General features: G+C 43.2%; 1 protein-coding gene across 1 annotated transcript in view; it reads left to right on the forward strand.

Annotated features, from left to right (window-relative positions):
• LOC125452340 (dynein axonemal heavy chain 8-like) overlaps positions 1–19,098 on the forward strand; it is a 1,165,100-nt gene that overhangs the window by 48,278 nt on the left and 1,097,724 nt on the right. Inside the window, exon 5 of the mRNA XM_059645122.1 lies at positions 14,834–14,985. Within this exon, the coding sequence (XP_059501105.1) occupies positions 14,834–14,985 (152 nt within the window). The remainder of the gene's footprint in view (positions 1–14,833; positions 14,986–19,098) is intronic.

Below are 19,098 nucleotides of genomic sequence, written 5' to 3' on the forward strand. Positions count from 1 at the left end.
TGGTGCAGCTACCAAATGAAACTATTTGCATTTCAAACAGCGTATGCGATAAGTGATTGTCAAAGTTAAGTGATCCCACAACCGATAGATCAGATCTAAGCTCTGCAGTGCTACCACATCCATTTGTAAATGGTGATGGACAGTTAAACAACTCACTGGCAGAGGAGACTGGCAATCCTCAATGATGCATCAGTGCAAAAGGTAAGACTGAATCATTCATATCTACTTACAGCCAGAAGTGCCCAGTAGATGATTCATTTCAACCCCTTCAACACTCCCACTTCCTACAAACCAAGGGGGTGGTCATGGGCACCTGCATGGGCGCAAGCTATGCCTGCCTCTGCGTAGGATACGTGGAACAGTCCCTCTATCCCCCCAACTCTTCCTCCACTACAATAATGGCTGTATCAGCGCTGCTTTGTGCTTCCATGAAGAGCTTGATCAGTTCATCAACTTTACTAACACCTTTCAACCCAACCTCAAATTCACTTGGGCCATCTTTGATACTTCCCTCTCCTTCCTCGACCGCTTTGTTTCCACCTCTGATGATCACGTCATAACCGACATCTGTTTCAAGCCCACTGACTCCCACAGCTACCTAGATTACTCCACCTCTCACCCACCTTTCTGCAAGAATGTGATCGCTCACTCCCAATTCCTCTGTTGCATCTGCTCCCAAGACGGGGCATTCCACTCCCATACATCTCAGATGTCCTCCTATTCCAAAGACCATAACTTGCCCCTTCTGGTGGTTGAAAATGCCCTCAAATGTATCTGTTGCATTTTCCACACCTCTGCTCTCACTTCGCATCCCCCCAACAAAAAACAAAAAGAAAGACAGAATTCTCCTCGTCCTCATATATCACCAGCACCAACCTCCACATCCAAGGTATCGTTCTCTGCTGCTTCTGCCACGTATAATCGGACCCCGCAGCCGAAGAGATATTTCCATCCCCACCCCTATCCGCCTTTCGTTGGGACCAGTCTCTCCATGACTCCCTCGTCTGCTCCATACTCCCCACTAACCGCGGCATCTTTCCCTGCAACCGCAGGAAGTGGTACACCTCTTTTCCCTTCTGCCCCCTCCCTCCCATCACCACCACCACCACCAACCATTCAAGGCATAAAGCAAACCTTCAGTATCAGACATGGATTCCCTTGCACATCCGTCAGCTTGGTCTAATGCATCCGCTGTGCCTGGTGTGGCCTTCTCTGCATCGGTGAGACCAAGCGGAGACTTGGAAACCATTTTGTAGAGCATCTGCACTCTATGTGGCAAACAACACCTTCCGGTCGTGAAACATTTTAACTTGCCCTTCAACTCCCTGGGTGCCATGTCCATCCTGGGCCTCCTCCACTGTCACAACTCGAGGAGGAGCACCTCATATTACACCTTGGGAGCCTACAGCCCGAAAGCCTTAACATGGATTTTATTAGTTTCAACCTGCCCATCTTCTGTCCCATCTATCCACCACTTCCATCTCACGGACCAGTCCTGACCACTGCCTACGTGCACTCACCTATCAGCATCCCACCTACCTTCCCCAGCCCCGACCTTCCTTGATTTATTTCTGAGCTCCCTTTCCCCTCCCCATTTCTGAAGAAGGGTCCTGATCCGAAAGGTCAGCTTTCCTGTTCCTCTGATGCTGCCTGGCCTGCTGTATTCCTCCAGCTCCACACTTTTTGTTATCTCTGACTCCAGCATTTGCAGTTCTTGTTATCTCATTTTGACGCCTTCTGGAGTCCCCATCATCACAGGTACCACTGTCTAGTCAATTTAGTTAGCTCTACGTAATGTCAAGAAACTGTTGGAGGTGCTGGATATTGCAAAAACCATGGACCCTAATGACATTCCAATAATTGTACTGAAAGCTTGTGCTCTAGAACTTGCCATGCTTCAGAACTTGCATGTGCCTAGCCAAGCTTCAGTACAGCTACAGCATTGCCAGGTAATTACCAATGTGGAAAATTGTCTCGTTATATCCTGTGCGCAAAAAAAGGACAAATCCAACCAACTATTTACCAACCCATTAGTTTAGTCTCAATCAATAGTACAGTGATGGCAGAGGAGATGCGATGGCCTTGTGGCATTATTGTTAGATTATTAATCCAGAGACCCAGATAAAGTTTTTGGGACCTGGGTTCGAATCCCACCACAGTTGGTGGTGGAATTTGAATTCAGTAAATATATCCGGAATTAAGAATCTAATGATGACCCTGAATTCATTGTCGATTGTTGGGGAAAAAACATCTTGTTCGCTAATGCCGTTCAGGGAAAGAAACTGCCATCCCTTACTGGTGAACATGCCACTCCCCCAGACCTGCAGCAATGTGATTGATTCCGAACTGCCCTCTGGGCAATTAGGGTTGGTCAATAAATGCTGCCTAGCCAACGACGCCCTCAACCTGTTAATGAAGGAAGGGGGATAAAAAGGGTGTCACCAACATGCTGGCTGATGCTCAGTTTTGGTTCTGCCAGGGCCACTCATCTTCTGATCTCATTGCAGCGTTGGTCCAAACATGAACACAAAAGCTGAATTCCAGAGGCAAAATGAGATTGACAGCCTTTGACATCAAGGCCGCATTCAACCAAGTATGGCATCAAGGAGCCATACCAAAACTGGAATCAATGGACATGGGCAAACTGATGGTTGTGGTTGTTCGAGTTCAGTCATCTCAGCTCTAGGATATCTCTGCAGGCATTCCTCAGGCTAATGTCTTTGACCTAACCATCTTCAACTGCTTCATCAACGACCTTCCCTTCATCATAAGGTTGGAAGTGGGTATGTTTGCCAATGTTCAGCACCATTCATGACTCCTCAGATACTGAAGCAGTGTTTTATGATGGCTCTGGAGAGTGCTGATACTGTACAACACTTCACCATATTTTATAGCAATATACACAATAAATAAATACTATCTACGAGTTGCACTGCAGATAAATGTGAAATATCCTTAGCACCTTCCAAACCCACATCACTTCCATCTTCAATAATAAGGGCAGCAGATACATGGGAACACAAACCACCTGTAAATTCTCCTTCAAGCCACTCATCATCCTGACATAGAAATGTATCGCCTTCCCTTCTCTGTCGCAGGGTCCTGGAATTGCCTCCCCAACAGTATTGAGGGTCTACCTATAGCACATGGATTGTGGCTATTCAATAAGACCTTCTGACTGGCAACTCAAGACAGACACTAAATGCTTGCTAGCCAGTGACAGCCATGTCCCATGTGTGAGTGGGGAAAAAGAAAGCAAACCTTGTATCAGCTGATAATGGGAACTGCAGATGCTGGAGAATCCAAGATAATGAAATGTGAGGCTGGATGAACACAGCAGGCCCAGCAGCATCTCAGGAGCACAAAAGCTGACGTTTCGGGCCTAGACCCTTCATCAGAGGGACCTTGTTGTGAATGAGAACTTTGAGGAGCAGGAAAACAGGCTTGAACAGATCAAGATTGAGGAAGATAATGTGCTGGAAATTTTGGCTAACATTAAGATTGATAAGTCTCCAGGGCCAGACCAGATTTATCTTAGGTTGCTCCGGGAAGCGTGAAAGGAGGTTGCTAAGCCGCTGGCGAAGTTCTTTGCTTCCTCACTCTCCACGGGAATCGTACCGGAAGATTGGAGGGAGGCAAATGTTGTTCTTCTTTTCAAGAAAGGGAATAGGGAAATCCCTGGAAATTACAGACCAGTCAGTCTTACGTCTGTGGTCAGCGAGGTTTTGGAAAGAATTCTGAGGGATAGGATTGATGACTATTTGGAAAAGCATAGCGTGATTAAAGGGAGTCAGCATGGCTTTGAGAGGGGCAGGTCATGCCTTGTATCAGCTGATTGGAATTTTATAAATTTCTGAGAGATTCTCTCATTCTTCTAAGCTCCAGCAATTGTAGTCCTAAGCAGTCTTGTCTTCATATGTTAATTAAAACTTGAACTTAAAAAATCTGGAGACAGAGTGGGAAAGGACAAAAATAGTAATAAAAGATAAGGAAATGGTGACGGAATTTAAATGACAGAAAATGGAAATGAGAAAGCTTGTATTGGAATTATAAAGGTATGGAGAATGGAGATGAGACAGTATGAAAAAACACTCAAAATGATGTGTGTATAAAAAAACAGACTTTGTTGGGGAGAATTTGAATCATTATGTAAAGTTCAGTAAGGAAATGTTTATGTTTGTATTCATGAAAAAACATGTGAAAGCACTATTCGTATCATTTGAGAAAATGAGACAAATTTCGTAGAACTCAGAATTGTACAGCACAAGAACAGGCCCTTCAGCCCACCATACCTGTGCCAGCAATGATTCCATTCTAAACCACAACCATCTCCTAATGGCCCATCTCCTCTATTCCATGCCTGTTTGTGTGTTCGTCTAAATGCACCTGAAACTTTGCTAATATATCTGCTTCTACGGTTGTTCCTGGTAGCACATTTCAGGTACCCTCTCTGTTTAAAAAAAAATCTTCTTTGCACAATTTCTTTAAACTTGCCTCCCTCGCCTTAAACCCATGCCCCCTAATATTTGGTGTTTTCTTTCTGGGGAAAAAGGCATAGAACATAGAACCATACAGTGCAGAACAGGCCCTTCGGCCCTCGATGTTGCGCCGACTGTGAACTAATCTAAGCCCCTCCCCCTACACTATCCCATCTGCTATACATTTTATCCATGCCTCTCATAATTTTATATACTTGGCCAAAGAGAAACTGCAACATGCCAGTAATGAGCTATTTTACAGGTGAAGCACAGGACGTTTACATCACTATCATGGGGTTTCTAGAGATTATGATGCTTTAAAAAGAGCTATGTCGACGGCAACAGAATTTGTTGCGAAGATATGTAGGTTTGGATTTCTGAATTTAAGGAAACAGTCTCAGCAAAACCTACATTACTTTTGAAAGAGTTAAGCAAAGTAATTTTGGCCAGTGGATATGAGGAGTGGAAGATGGAGCTGTGTATGAAATCCTTTGAATGGTCATTCTCTTAGAGAAATGTAAAATTCAGCATTTTGAGAACCAACAGATTGAAACTGCTAGGCAGGTAGCAGTAATGGGTGACGACTGAGTTGATCCATAAATCAAACTTTTCTTCCATCATTCTCAAGTTCAACAAGGGTAGAAAGTGCAACAGTAAAAAGAGGTGGCCAAGGTAACAAGTGGCAAGGCGTTTGATAAGGCTCCCCACAATAGGCTATTGTACAAAATGCGGAGGAATGGAATTGTGGGAGATATAACAGTTTGGATCGGAAATTGGCTTGCTGAAAGAAGACAGAGGGTGGTAGTTGATGGGAAATGTTCATCCTGGAGACCAGTTACTAGTGGTGTCAGTGTTGGGTCCACTGCTGTTTGTCATTTTTATAAATGACCTGGATGAGGGCGTAGAAGGATGGGTTAGTAAATTTGCAGACGACACTAAGGTCGGTGGAGTTGTGGATAGTGACGAAGGATGCTGTAGGTTGCAGAGAGACATAGATAAGCTGCAGAGCTGGGCTGAGAGGTGGCAAATGGAGTTTAATGCAGACAAGTGTGATGTGATGCACTTTGGTAGGAGTTAGCAGAAGGCAAAGTACAGGGCTAATGTTAAAATTCTAGGTAGTGTAGATGAGCAGAGAGATCTCGGTGTCCACGTACACAGATCCTTGAAAGTTGCCACCCAGGTTGACAGAGCTGTTAAGAAGGCATACAGTGTTTTAGCTTTTATTAATAGAGGGATCGAATTCTGGAACCAAGAGGTTATGGTGAAGCTGTACAAAACTCTGGTGCGGCCGCACTTGGAGTATTGCGTACAGTTCTGGTCACAGCATTATAAGAAGGATGTGGAAGCTTTGGAAAGGGTGCAGAGGAGATTTACTAGGATGTTGCCTGTTATGGAGGGAAGGTCTTACGAGGAAAGACTGAGGGACTTGAGGCTGTTTTCATTAGAGAGAAGAAGGTTGAGAGGTGACTTAATTGAGACACATATAATAATCAGAGGGTTAGATAGGTTGGATAGGGAGAGCCTTTTTCCTAGGATGGTGACGCCGAGCACGAGGGTACATAGCTTTAAATTGAGGTGTGAAAGATATAGGACAGATGTCAGAGGTAGTTTCTTTACTCAGAGAGTAATAAAGGAATGGAACGCTTTGCCTGCAACAGTAGTAGACTTGCCAACTTTAGGTACATTTAAGTCGTCATTGGATAAGCCTATGGACGTACATGGAATAGTGTAGGTTAGATGGGCTTGAGATCAGTATGACAGGTCGGCACAACATCGAGGGCTGAAGGGCCTATACTGTGCTGTAATGTTCTATGTTCTATGGAGAGAGATAAGGGGAATTGCAGATGCTGAAAAATCTGAGATAACAAAGTGTGGAGCTGGATAAACACAGCAGGCCAAGCAGCATCTTAGGAGCACAAAAGCTGACATTTCAGGCCTAGACCCTTCATCAGAAAAGGGGGATGGGCGGAGATTCTGAAATAAATAGGGGGAGTGGGAGAGGCGGACCGAAGATGGTCAGAGGAGAAGATAGGTGGAGAGGAGAGTGTTGGGGGGCAGGTAGGGAGGGGATAGGTCAGTCGGGGGAGGACGGACAGGTCAAGGGGGCGGGATGATGTTAGTAGGTAGGAAACTGAGGTGTGGCTTGAGGTGGGAGGAGGGGATAGGTGAGAGGAAGAACAGGTTAGGGAGGCAGGGATGACCTGGGCTGGTTTTGGGATGCAGTGGGGGGAGGGCAGATTTTGAAGCTGGTGAAATCTACAAGTGGCACAGCTGGGAATACCCCAAGATGAACTCCTCCATTCAGAATGGAAAGTATTGAGTATGGAAGTGAAAGTACAAGGCCTAAGTGTTTGCACTATACTAAATTTGCATACATTCATTCAAAATGTTGAAAGGTTCAAGAGAAACCTATGAAACATAGATTATTTAGATTTAGGCTTTATTGTCATGTGCACTCAAGTACTGGGTACAGGAATGCATTGAAAATTATACAGTGTTGCTACACAATCCATCATCTTAGGTACAAAGTACCTCGGCACAATATCTTAGTTACAGAAGTAGAAAGATGAAGAAATAAATTAAATGGTTCAGCACTACAATCTTTTTAGCATACAAGTAGAAATATAAAGAAATAAAGCTAAAATGTCAAACATTACAGCTCTTTCTAGAGCCATGAGCCTGCAGATGCTCCAAGTGGGCTTTCCCAAGAGAGTTTGCTGTACCCCTTGCTGGGCATACTGTAACCCTCACTGGGCTAAGACTCACCATGCTTTGCTGTCGCTTATAAGGCTTCAGCCCAAACAGTTGTATTGCCGCTGCGGCCATCCCTCGTGTCTGATGGCTGCTGGCACAATCCCTTGTGGCCAACGGCTGTCAGTTACCAATTGCCACTTTGCTGCTGGGCCCAGCTTCTGCCATACTCTACTGCTGCTGCTGCCTTCACAGCTTCCAAAAGGTAAGTAAGAAACAATAAAAACTGAAAAAAAACTGAGAAGAGAATCAGAAAAAAGGGAACGAGAAAAGGAAAGTGGACAATCTAGAGGTTTACAGCATGGAAACAGGCCTTTTGGCTCAAGAAGTAACAAGGTGTGGACCTGGATGACACAGCACACCAAGCAGCATCTCAGGAGCAGGAAAGCTGATGTTTCGGACCTAGACCCTTCATCAGAAAAGTCAGAAAAATTTGGCTTAACATGTCCACGCTGCCCAGTTTTCACAATTAGACCTATTTGTCTCCATTTGATCCCTTTCTCTCCATGCCAATCCCATGCATGTTCCTGTCCAAATGTTTCTTAAATGTCAAAACTGGACTCATCTCTACCATAACCTCAGGCAGTGCATTCCAGACACTCACCACCCACCGTGTGAAAAAGGTTCTCCTCTGGACCATTGTGTAATTCTCCCTTGTCACCTTAAACCTATGCTGTCTAGTTTTAGATTCTCTTATCATGGGGAAAAGCTGTTGGCTATCTACCTTACCTATGCCTCATGATTTTTTAGATCTCTATAAGGTCACGTCTCAGTCTCCTACACTGCAGGAAAAGAAGCCCCAGCTGATCCAGCCTTTCCTTATAACTCAAATCTTTCAACTTAGATAGCACTCTAATAAATCTTTTCTGCACTCATTCTAGTTTAACCATATCCTTTCAATAGTAGGGTGACAGAAGTGCGTGCAGCACTCCAAATGTGGCCTTACCAATGTCTTAGACAGCTACAACAAGACATCCCAATTCCTATACTGATTGCTCGAACCGATGAAAACCTTCTTCACCACTCTGTCTACCTGTGACTCCACTTTCAAGCCTCATAAACATGTGCCCCTAGATCTCGTTGTTCCTACCAAAGTTCCTACCATTGGCTATGTAAATCCTGGTTTGGTTTGACCCACCAACATCTTGCATTTATCTAAATTAAAATTAATATGCTGTGCCTCAGCCAACTGGCCCAGCTGGTCAAGATCTCACTATATTGGATGCGACCCAGGTTCAAGAGTCTGGATGCTATCTACTCCACTGTTGACATTCTTGGAATCTTCAACTTATTGGTGAATGTCAGAATGAGTTGGAGAAAAAATGAACTTGAAAGTAAAAGCCCATGGATAAAACTGTAGCTTTCATACAAGTAAGTCACTGGAGGTAAACATTGCTGTGGTGCGGTCCTACAATGTGGAGACTAACAACCGAACCAAATCAGCCTTTTACCTCTGTATTTGCAGCACAGTAAAATTAAAACCATCAACAACCCTCAAAATTGACCCCAGCGGTTCCTAACCAGACTTTTCTGACCGGTCTCGGATTCTGAATAATTAATTCTTTACACCGGTTTGCAGCTTAAACAAAATACTTAGTAATTTATTACTAATACACTAATATTAGCAGAGTAAAGTGATTTGATTGATACCTGTGTTTAAACCGACTAAATAAAAAGTGTGAAGCTGGATGAACACAGCAGGCCAAGCAGCGTCTTAGGGGCACAAAAGCTGACGTTTCGTGCCTAGACCTTTCAGCTTTTGTGCTCCTAAGATGCTGCTTGGCCTGCTGTGTTCATCCAGCTTCACACTTTGTTATCTCGGATTCTGCAGCATCTGCAGTTCCCATTATCTTTAAACCAACTAATTTCTGTTTTCAGCCCCTTTCACACAAAATACAGGAAGAAAAACGTACAGAGTTAAGGGATAAATAAACGAAGATACAAAACTGGCCAGATTACTTCAATAGTTTTCATGATGTATTGTTCCACAGACATTCATGATTTTTTTTTTGAGTTATTTTCTGAAGATGTCGATCAGAGCCATCTTAGCATCTTCTTCATTTGACTCAGAGGCAGTCAGTAGAACTTACTTCTTAGTTTCCATTCTCTGAACTTCCAACATTTGATAAATGAAAGATTGGGGAGAGAACTGTTAAAACATCATGCTGTAGCATGAACAGCTAATCTCCTCACAGAAAACACAGTTCAAATCTCTGATCTCTCCCTGTAAAAATGTCCATTTCTCCATGAGGTCCCAGTTATCGTGTGACATTTGCATCTGCTGGAACATTAAGTCTGCCCTATACGGGGAAGGATGTATTGCGTGCAGTTCTGGTCGCCCCATTACAGGAAGGTTGTGGAAGGATTGGAAAAGGTGCAGAGGAGATTTACCAGGATGTTGCCTGGTCTGGAGCGCAGGCCCTATGAAGAAAGGCTGAGGGACTTGGGCCTGTTCTCATTGGAGAGAAGGAGGCTAAGAGGAGATTTAATGGAGACATACAAGATGATCAGAGGATTAGATAGGGTGGACAGTGAGAGTCTTTTTCTGAGGATGATGATGTCAGTTTGTATGATGGGGCATAGCTACAAATTGAGGGGTGATAGATTGAAGACAGAGGCAGGTTCTTTACTCAGAGAGGTAAGGGTGTGGAATGCAGTGCCTGCCAATATAGTTAGCTCAGCCACATTAGGGGCATTTAAACAGTCCTTGGATGAGCATATGGATGATGATGGAATTGTGTAGGGGGAAGGATTTAGATTAGTTCACAGGTCGGCGCAACATTGAGGGCCGAAGGGCCTGTTCTGCGCTGTATTGTTCTATGTTCTATGTTTTATGTTCTATACTTGCTGGAACCAATTCCTAGATATTGACCTCATTACTGGCAACATCTGCTATCTGTTTAAACATGCTGCTCTCCCCTGATGTTGAAGTGCCTGCAGAACATTTTGATCAAGAACCAACCTAACTTCCAGGCCTGGCCTCATGAACAAACAGCAACTTGTTTGTTCTGTTTTTTCAGAAACATACATTGCTGCCCACAGTTCAAAGGCCATTTTCAGCTCACAGTTCCCGATTCACAGCTCTTAATCAAAACTGATGAAAGAGTAAACTAAAAACAACTAAAAATACAGTGGCTAGCACTGCTCCCTCACAGCACCAGGGACCTAGGTTCATTTCCATATTCGGGCGACTATCTGTGTGAAGTTTGCGCATTGTCAATGTGTCTGCGTGGGTTTCCTCCGAGTGCTCCGGTTTCCTCCCACAATCCAAAGATGTGCAGGGTAGATGAATTGGCTATGCTAAATTGCCCATAGTGTTCAGTGATGTTTAGGTTAGGTGGGTTAGACATGGGGAATGGGTCTGGGTGGCGTGCTGTTCGGAGGGGTGGTATGGATTTGTTGGGCCGAATCGCCTGTTTTCACACTGTAGGGATTCTATGATTATATGAAAAGACAGTTATTTTCTCCCAATGGTTGCTGTATGTTGTTGCCTTCACCACGTAACAGGGAGACTTTATAGTTAGTGTACTATTCGCCCTTGCCTCCTGCAAAGAAGTGAAAGAGCCTGAAGCGAGGGGATTAAAAAACAAAGCTCTGGCAAGCTAAAAAGAACTTCTTAGTCAACTCTGTGGAATGCAGTTGAAGTGTATATCCAAGTTTTGTTTCTCTCACTCATTAAACCAGCTTTTACAGTGTCTGAATGTAAGTTAATGTTGAGCCCAAAAAAGAGTTAGTGTTTCAACTGGTAGAGCCATATTTTGAAAGTTCATGGCTGTTTACTTGTGATTAGTATTTACTTATTTGTAATAAATAGTAGTTCTTGTTCAGTCCAGAAACCTTCTCGTTGTTTTATTTCACCTTGATCTAAACAGAAAGGTTGACCCGGGACTTGGCGTTCTTTTATTTAAATACAAATCTTCTGTGGCAACTTTGGGCTTCAGAATCAGCACACTTTTCCAAGTGGGTTGTAATACCATTGCGTTTTCAATGAAATAGCAGTGTGTGAAAAGGCAAGGCAAAGAAAGACACTTTTACTAACAAAGTAGATGCAAAGTAAGGGAGCACTAAAAATGTAAGCAATACTCCTGAGATGCATTCTGTTCTGATGGAGGAGATGGGTGAGTGACCCTGCGTGCAAAGCAGCTTGACACCACCATGGCAGTGGAAGTTGTTAGTGAGATCCAAATTGAAGTGCTGAACTAAGTTATATTGTTAGTCTCAGAGATAATTGGAACTGCAGATGCTGGAGAATTCCAAGATAATAAAATGTGAGGCTGGATGAACACAACAGGCCAAGCAGCATCTCAGGAGCACAAAAGCTGACGTTTCGGGCCTAGACCCTTCATCAGAGAGGGGGATGGGGAGAGGGAACTGGAATAAATAGGGAGAGAGGGGGAGGCGGACCGAAGATGGAGAGTAAAGAAGATAGGTGGAGACAGTATAGGTGGGGAGGTAGGGAGGGGATAGGTCAGTCCAGGGAAGACGGACAGGTCAAGGAGGTGGGATGAGGTTAGTAGGTAGCTGGGGGTGCGGCTTGGGGTGGGAGGAAGGGATGGGTGAGAGGAAGAATCGGTTAGGGAGGCAGAGACAGGTTGGACTGGTTTTGGGATGCAGTGGGTGGGGGGGAAGAGCTGGGCTGGTTGTGTGGTGCAGTGGGGGGAGGGGACGAACTGGTCCTGGTGGTTCGTCCCCTCCCCCCACTGCACCACACAACCAGCCCAGCTCTTCCCCCCCACCCACTGCATCCCAAAATGTCAGCTTCATCAGAGAGGGGGATGGGGAGAGGGAACTGGAATAAATAGGGAGAGAGCGGGAGGCGGACCCCGCACATTTTATTATATTGTTAGTCCACAATTCCACATTGCATTAAATTCCACAAATCCCCTGTAAACCTACTGCCTTTCAACTGCTCATTTTCCCTTACCAAACTTTGCCTCTCCTAGTGGGGATTAATGCTGTCCTTCAGAATTATCTCTGATAATTTCCCATGCCTTGAGTGTGCCCTGAGACGTTGCCAATGCTGGCCAATATGGAAGCCTGAAGAAGAAGACATTGACCTACAGCCAAAAGTTAACTACTTTTGTTTTCAAGGTGGAAATTCTTACTAGTACCTGGGAAAATAACAACTTGCATGTAAACAATGCAGTGAGCTAATAGTGCAATGTTAAATTATGCAAATACCATGTTTTGAGAGTCCCAGCTTCCCATTGAAATCTGAATGGGAAAATCTGATTTTTTTCACAATGTTGAGGAGCTCATTTTTTCCGTTCTTGCGATACTTTCTGAACTTCTTTTGTGATTGCCCAAGTTGTTCAGCCACTAGGAAAATCCAGTACGGTGTTTTGAAACCTTTTTGAGTGTTGTGGCTTTTAACAATAGAAATGATTTAGATGCCCAAGTCAATCTAAATGAGTAGAAAAAAAATACAGATACTAATACAATACCCTGTAATCTAATCAGAGATTAAGATGCATAGGATTCAGAATGGGCTTTCCCTGAAGAGGCAGAGGATAGTGGTGGAAGATGGTGTTTTTCAGGCTGGAGGTTCTATGACTAATGGTGTTCCACAGGGATCTGTGCTGGGACCTTTGCTGTTTGTGATAAATGTAAATGATCTGGATGAAAATGTAGATGGGTAGGTTAATAAGTTTGCAAATGATACAAAGATCGGTGGAGTTGTGGGTAGAGTAGAAAGTTGTCAAAGGTTGCAGCGGGATATAGATCAGTTGTGGATATCAGTGGAGAAATGGCAGTTGGAGTTTAATCTGGCTAGTGTGAATTGCTACACTTTGGGAGATCAAATGTCAAGGAAAGTATACAGTTAATGGCAGGAGTCTGAACAGCATTGATGTACAGAGGGATCTTGGTGTTCAAGTCCACAGTTCCCTGAAAGTAGCCAAGCAGGTAAAAAGGATGCATGTCATGTTTGTCTTTATTGGTCGGGGGATTGAGTACAAGAGTCAGGATGTTATCTTGCAGCTTTATAAGCCTTTGGTTAAGCCACACTTAGAGTATGGTGTTCAATTCTGGTTGACACATTACAGAAAACGTGGAGGCTTTGAAGATGGTGCAGAAGAGGTTTACCAGAAAGCTAGATAACAAAGTATGAAGCTGGATGAACACAGCAGGCCACGCGGCATCTGAGGAGCACAAAAGCTGACATTTCGGGCCGACACCCTTCATCAGAGAGCCTCTCTGATGAAGGGTCTAAGCCCGAAACGTCAGCTTTTGTGCTCCTGAGATGCTGCTAGGCCTACTATGTTCATCCAGCTTCACACTTTGTTATCTTGGATTCTCCAGCATCTGCAGTTCCCATTATCTCTTTACCAGAATGCTGCCTGGATTAGAGAATATGAACTATAAGGAGAGGTGAGAAAAATTTGGGTTGTTTTCTCATCAGCAGTAGAGGCTGAGGTGAGACATGATAGAAATCTATAAAATGATTAGATGCATAGGTAGGGTTGTTGGTCAGAACCTTTTTCCCAGAGTTGAAACATCTTAATATTGGGGGCGTGCATTTAAGGTGAGAGGGGAAATGTTCAAAGGAGATATGAAGGGCAAGTCTTTTTGACACAGAGTTTGGTAGGAGTCTGGAATGTGCTGCCAGGAGTGGCAGTGGAGGCAGATACAATGGGATATTTGATGGATTTTTAGATAAGCCAATGAATATGTAGGCATTGGAGGGATATGGACCAAAGGCAGGCAGAAGGGATTGGTTTAATTTGGTATCATATTTGGCACAATATCATGAGCTAAAGGGTCTATTCCTGTGCTGTACAGTTTAATGTTCTACGTCTGTTCTATGATTGGCTACGATGGATTGATATTTGCTCTTACACCTTATGGATTGGAGGATGTATGTATACTTCTTTGTTTTGAGGGTTCTCTACAACAGGCTTTAAGCTGGTCAAGACTGTGATGTTGAACTTGGTTGCTGTATGAGTTAGACAAAGTTGGGGGTGGAGTGTTGTGGCATGAGATAGTAGTGTGTAGTCAGTCCTAACTTGCAAGTTGCATGAAAAGCTATATGTTCTATTTTGACTTACTGGTGTAGAAAGTAATAATTTTACTCTCCAACCTTGTTAACAGTATCAAAAACAAAAACAAAGTTGCTGGAAAAGCCCAGCAGATCTAGCAGCATCTTTGAAGGGTAAAACAGAGTTAGAGATTTGTGTCCGGTGACCCTTCCTCTGAACTGGGTCACCAGTTCTCAGAACTGACCCGAAATGTTAAAGCTGCTTTTTCCTTCCCAGATGCTGCCAGACCTGCTAAGCTTTTCCAGCATAACAAAGTGTGAAGCAGGCTAAGCAGGATCTCCGGAGCACAAAAGCTGACATTTCGGGCCTAGACCCTTCATTGGGCTTTGCAGTGAGGTTAAACTTGTGATCAGAGATAATGTGAACTGCAGATGCTGGAGAATCCAAGATAACAAAGTGTGAAGCTGGATGAATCTTTTCCAGCATCTTTGTTTTTGTTCCTGATTTAACAGTATGTTAACTCATTTGAAGAATGAATATTATAAAACGTGCAGACACTAATATTGCCTATGTTTTAGTAGGGTGGCTGAGTAATATTTTAACAATTGATTATTCTTGTTGTTGTAGACAGTGGACGAATTATTGCTGGAGTTTCTAAAGGGATCAAAATGATGAGATTGTTCCTGGGCAGTTTATCTGATGTTCGTTTAAATGGTCAGTGCTTGTTCTTTGTGCGGTACAAAAATGATACTCCTATCACAGCAAGAAATATACACGAGGTATGAAATGACAGCTCATCGTTTTTATTATTTTATGAGGATATTAGTACTAGTAAGTAAATGTTCTTTCAACTTTTGGCAATGAGGTCAACATACTTGTTTGGGGGATTTGTTTTATAATTCTCTGTTCCAACAGGTAGGCTTAATTATCACATCAGATGATCATGTCTTCAATCAGTTTCTATTTCAGATCATGATTGGAGGGAGATTATAGCACGCTTACTTTCCCCTAAAAATACATGTGCTTCACGGTTTCTTGTTGTGTCAGGTTGCAGTGGCTCATGTTAGGATAGCCCAGCAAACGGAGTTAATTTGTGACAGTGATAATGGGAACTGCAGATGCTGGAGAATCCAAGATAACAAAGTGTGAAGCTGGATGAACACAGCAGGCCAAGCAGCATCTCGGAGCACAAAAGCTGATGTTTCAGGCCTAGACCCTTCATCAGAGTACCCGCTTTAATTAGACTGCAATTTCAATTTTCAGCTGGGGATTGGGAGCTTAGGCATTTGCTGAAGACAGAATTGAATATCCTGAACAATGTTCCACAATCGTGCTATTTTCATCGTGGAGTATCAAGAATGATCTGATTATCTAATACCTACCCCAGAGCAGGCCCGGGATGGGGGCAAAGGCTATCTGGCTCTGTTTTGCTGAAACAGCTGTACAGATTTTGACAAGATATGGACAATGACCATAGTTGACCTTTGACAACTTAATACTCTGCCTGACATTTAGTAGCATTGTAGTTGTTCAAATCCACATCAATATGGATGATTGAGGGGCTAGCATTTGTTTGCCTGTGTGTTTGTGTGTAAGGAGAGTTTGAGAGAGGATGAATAAGTTTAATTAGTAGTGTTCAGTCTGATGGTTTATATCTGTTTATAGCTATGGACAAATGACTTAAAATAAATAATAATTCATGTTTAGTGCAGAAACCTGGTCTGTGTTTTCTCTAAACCTTGATTTGAAAGTCTGATAAGTTGGCTGACTGGGCATACTTTAAAAAAAATTGTTACATTTGATACGATTCCAGGAATAGCAGGGCTTGACTTACAGTGCACTAATCCACTGGGTAATAACAGGCAAACGCTCATTGTGTCATCACTATATCATGAGATGTGACCTAATGGTATTACTCTTAGTTTCTTTTCTACTGATTATATTTACTGTGTGAGTCACTGAGGGACACATAGTACTATTTCTATCTAAATTGTTTGGCTTTAACCCAGACAAATAAATGTGGGAAGTGTGATGAGGGAACAAAATGTAACATCACAAAATTTGCAGATGATATCAAATTGTGTGGGAAGTTGAACTGTAACAAGGTTGCAGAGATTCTTTAGCATGATTTGTAAAGATTGGGTGAGTGGGCAAATCAATGGCAGATGCAGTATAATTTGGATGAGTGTGAGGTTATTCACTTGGAAGCAAAAGCAGGAAGGTAGATTACTACCTGAATGGCTGTAAATTAGGAGAGGGGAGTGTGCACTGGGACCTGAGTTTCCTTGGGCACCAATTGCTGAAGGTAAGCATGCAGATGCAGCAGGTGGTAAAGAAGGGAAATGGTATGTTGACTATCATCATGAGAGGTTTTGAGTACAAGAGCAGTGATGTGTTGTTGCAGTTATGCAGGGCTTTGTTGAGGCCATGCCTAGAATATTGTGTGCAGTATTGGCCTCCTTTTCTGAGGAAGGATGCTCTTGCTCTCAAGGGAGTGCAGCGAAAGTTTACCAGGCTGATTCTGGGGATTGCAGGACTGATGTATGTGGAGAGATTGACTAGGTTAGGATAGTTTTCGCTGGAGTTCAGACAAATAAGGGTGAGTTTCATAGAAATTTATAAAATTCCAACAGGTCTGGACAGGGTAGATGCAGTGAGGATATTCCCGATGTTGGGTCTGTCCAGAACAAAGAACAAAGAAAATTACACCACAGGAACAGGACCTTTGGCCCTCCAAGCCTGCGCTGACCCAGACCCTCTATCTAAACCCGTTGCCTATTTTCCAAGTATCTGAATCCTTCTGCTCCCTGTGCATTCATGTATCTGTATAGATGCACCTTAAATGACACTATCATGCCCACTTCTACCACCTCTGCTGGCAACACGTTCCAGGCACCCACCACCCTCAGTGTAAAGAACTTTCCACACATATCTCCCTTAAACTTTTCCCCTCTCACCTTAAAATCGTGACCCCTAGTAATTGAGTCCCTCACTCTGGGAAAAAGCTATCCACCCTGTCTATACCTCTCATGATTTTGTAGACCTCAATCAGGTTCCCCCTCAATCTCCATTTTGCTAATGTAAATAATCCTGATCTACTCAACCTCTCTTCATAGTTAGCACCTTCCATACCAGGCAACATCCTGGTGAACCTCCTGTGCACCCTTTCCAAAGCGTCCACATCCTTTTGGAAATGTGGCGACCAGAACTGTATGCAGTATTCCAAATGTAGTCGAACCAAAGTCCCATACAACTGCAACATGACCTGCCAACTCTTGTACTCAATAGCCCGTCCGATGAATGAAAGTATGCCGTATGCCTTATTGACCACCAGAATCGACCTGCGTAGCGACCTTCAGGGTACAATGGACTTGAACACCCACATCTCTCAGTGCATCAATTGTCCCCAGGGCTTTTCCATTTACCACATATTTCGCTCTTGAACCAGGGGCCACAGCCTGAGGATTCAACGTAGACCATTTACGAAAGAGATGTGCTATTTCTTCACCCAAAGAGTGGTGAACCTGTGAAATTCATTACCATAGGAAGTAATTGATGCCAAAACTTTGAATATATTCAAGAGGCGACAAGATATAGCACTTGTGGTGATTAGGATCAAAAGTTATTGGGACAAAGCAGGATTAGGCTATTGAGTTGGATGATCAGCCATGATCGTGATAAATGGTGGAGCAGGCACGAAGGACCAAATGACCTCCTCCTGCTCCTATCTTCTATATTTCTATGTAAATGCCTAAGATTGTGATAAATGTAGATACCATGAGCTGAATTAAAAATCCATTGAACCCTTCATTGCTATGTTGCTACTGGTGATGTAAGTATCACTATCAGGTACAAATACCTGGCTGAAGTTAAAAAAAACCTGCCCTGCACTTATGGGAGATCACAATGACAGAACAGACCCGGTTTAACAGAGGTGACTAGTCAAAAGAAAAGATTCCCAGATATCATGTCATGATGGTAGTGCAGTGCAAAGAGGCAGTACTACATCAAAAATCTCATTGCAGAGCTTTGGAAATCCCACTGAATATTTTGTAGTCCTTGACCTCAAAGAATTTCGAATACTAACAGCAGCAAGTTTCTGTGAATTCAGTCTGCAAATTAAGCATCCAGGAGGCTGACTTACCTTCTTTCTACCTTAAACTCACAATTTATCAAGCTATAAATGCTGAATTACTGTTACAAAATAAACAAAATAAAATTTCAGGCCTACTTTCTGAAAGAAAAGTTAACTTATATCAGTCAGAAGATTTCTTAAAGTCTTTGGGGTAAAATTGACATTTAAAATGCTTTTTACAGAATTAAAACTGAAATCAGCAGTGAAAGTGTAAGGCCAGTTTAACATTGAGCACTGTGTTCTGAGCACTAAGATTGATTTTCTAACTAAAGAAAATAACTACACAAGTTGGTTGATTTTGTCACTTTGCTTCCTGCAAATTAGTACAGTAGCATGCGTGATTCAGCACTCTTCATTTCATGCAAACTCCCTTTGATGATTGAAATGTATGATTACAGGCCTTTATTTATTCAAGACTCAGCCGAAAGGCAACAGTACTCACGAGTTTGGAGAAGATTTGTATCTCAGGGTGAGGTTCTGGATGTAAGTTTGCTTGCTGAGCTGGAAGGTTTGTTTTTAGACGTTTCATCACCATTCTAGGTAACGTCATCAGTGAGCCTCCGGTGAAGCGCTGGTGTTATGTCCCGCTTTCTATTTATCTGTTTAGGTTCCCTTGGGTTGGTGATGCCACTTCCTGTGTTGGTGATGTCATTTCCTGTTCTTTTTCTCAGAGGGCGGTAGATTGGCTCCAAATCAATGTGTTTGTTGATGGAGTTCCGGTTGGAATGCCATGCTTCTAGGAATTCTCGTGCGTGTC

This window comes from Stegostoma tigrinum, chromosome 4, assembly GCF_030684315.1.
Source record: "Stegostoma tigrinum isolate sSteTig4 chromosome 4, sSteTig4.hap1, whole genome shotgun sequence".
Classification (NCBI taxonomy): domain Eukaryota; kingdom Metazoa; phylum Chordata; class Chondrichthyes; order Orectolobiformes; family Stegostomatidae; genus Stegostoma; species Stegostoma tigrinum.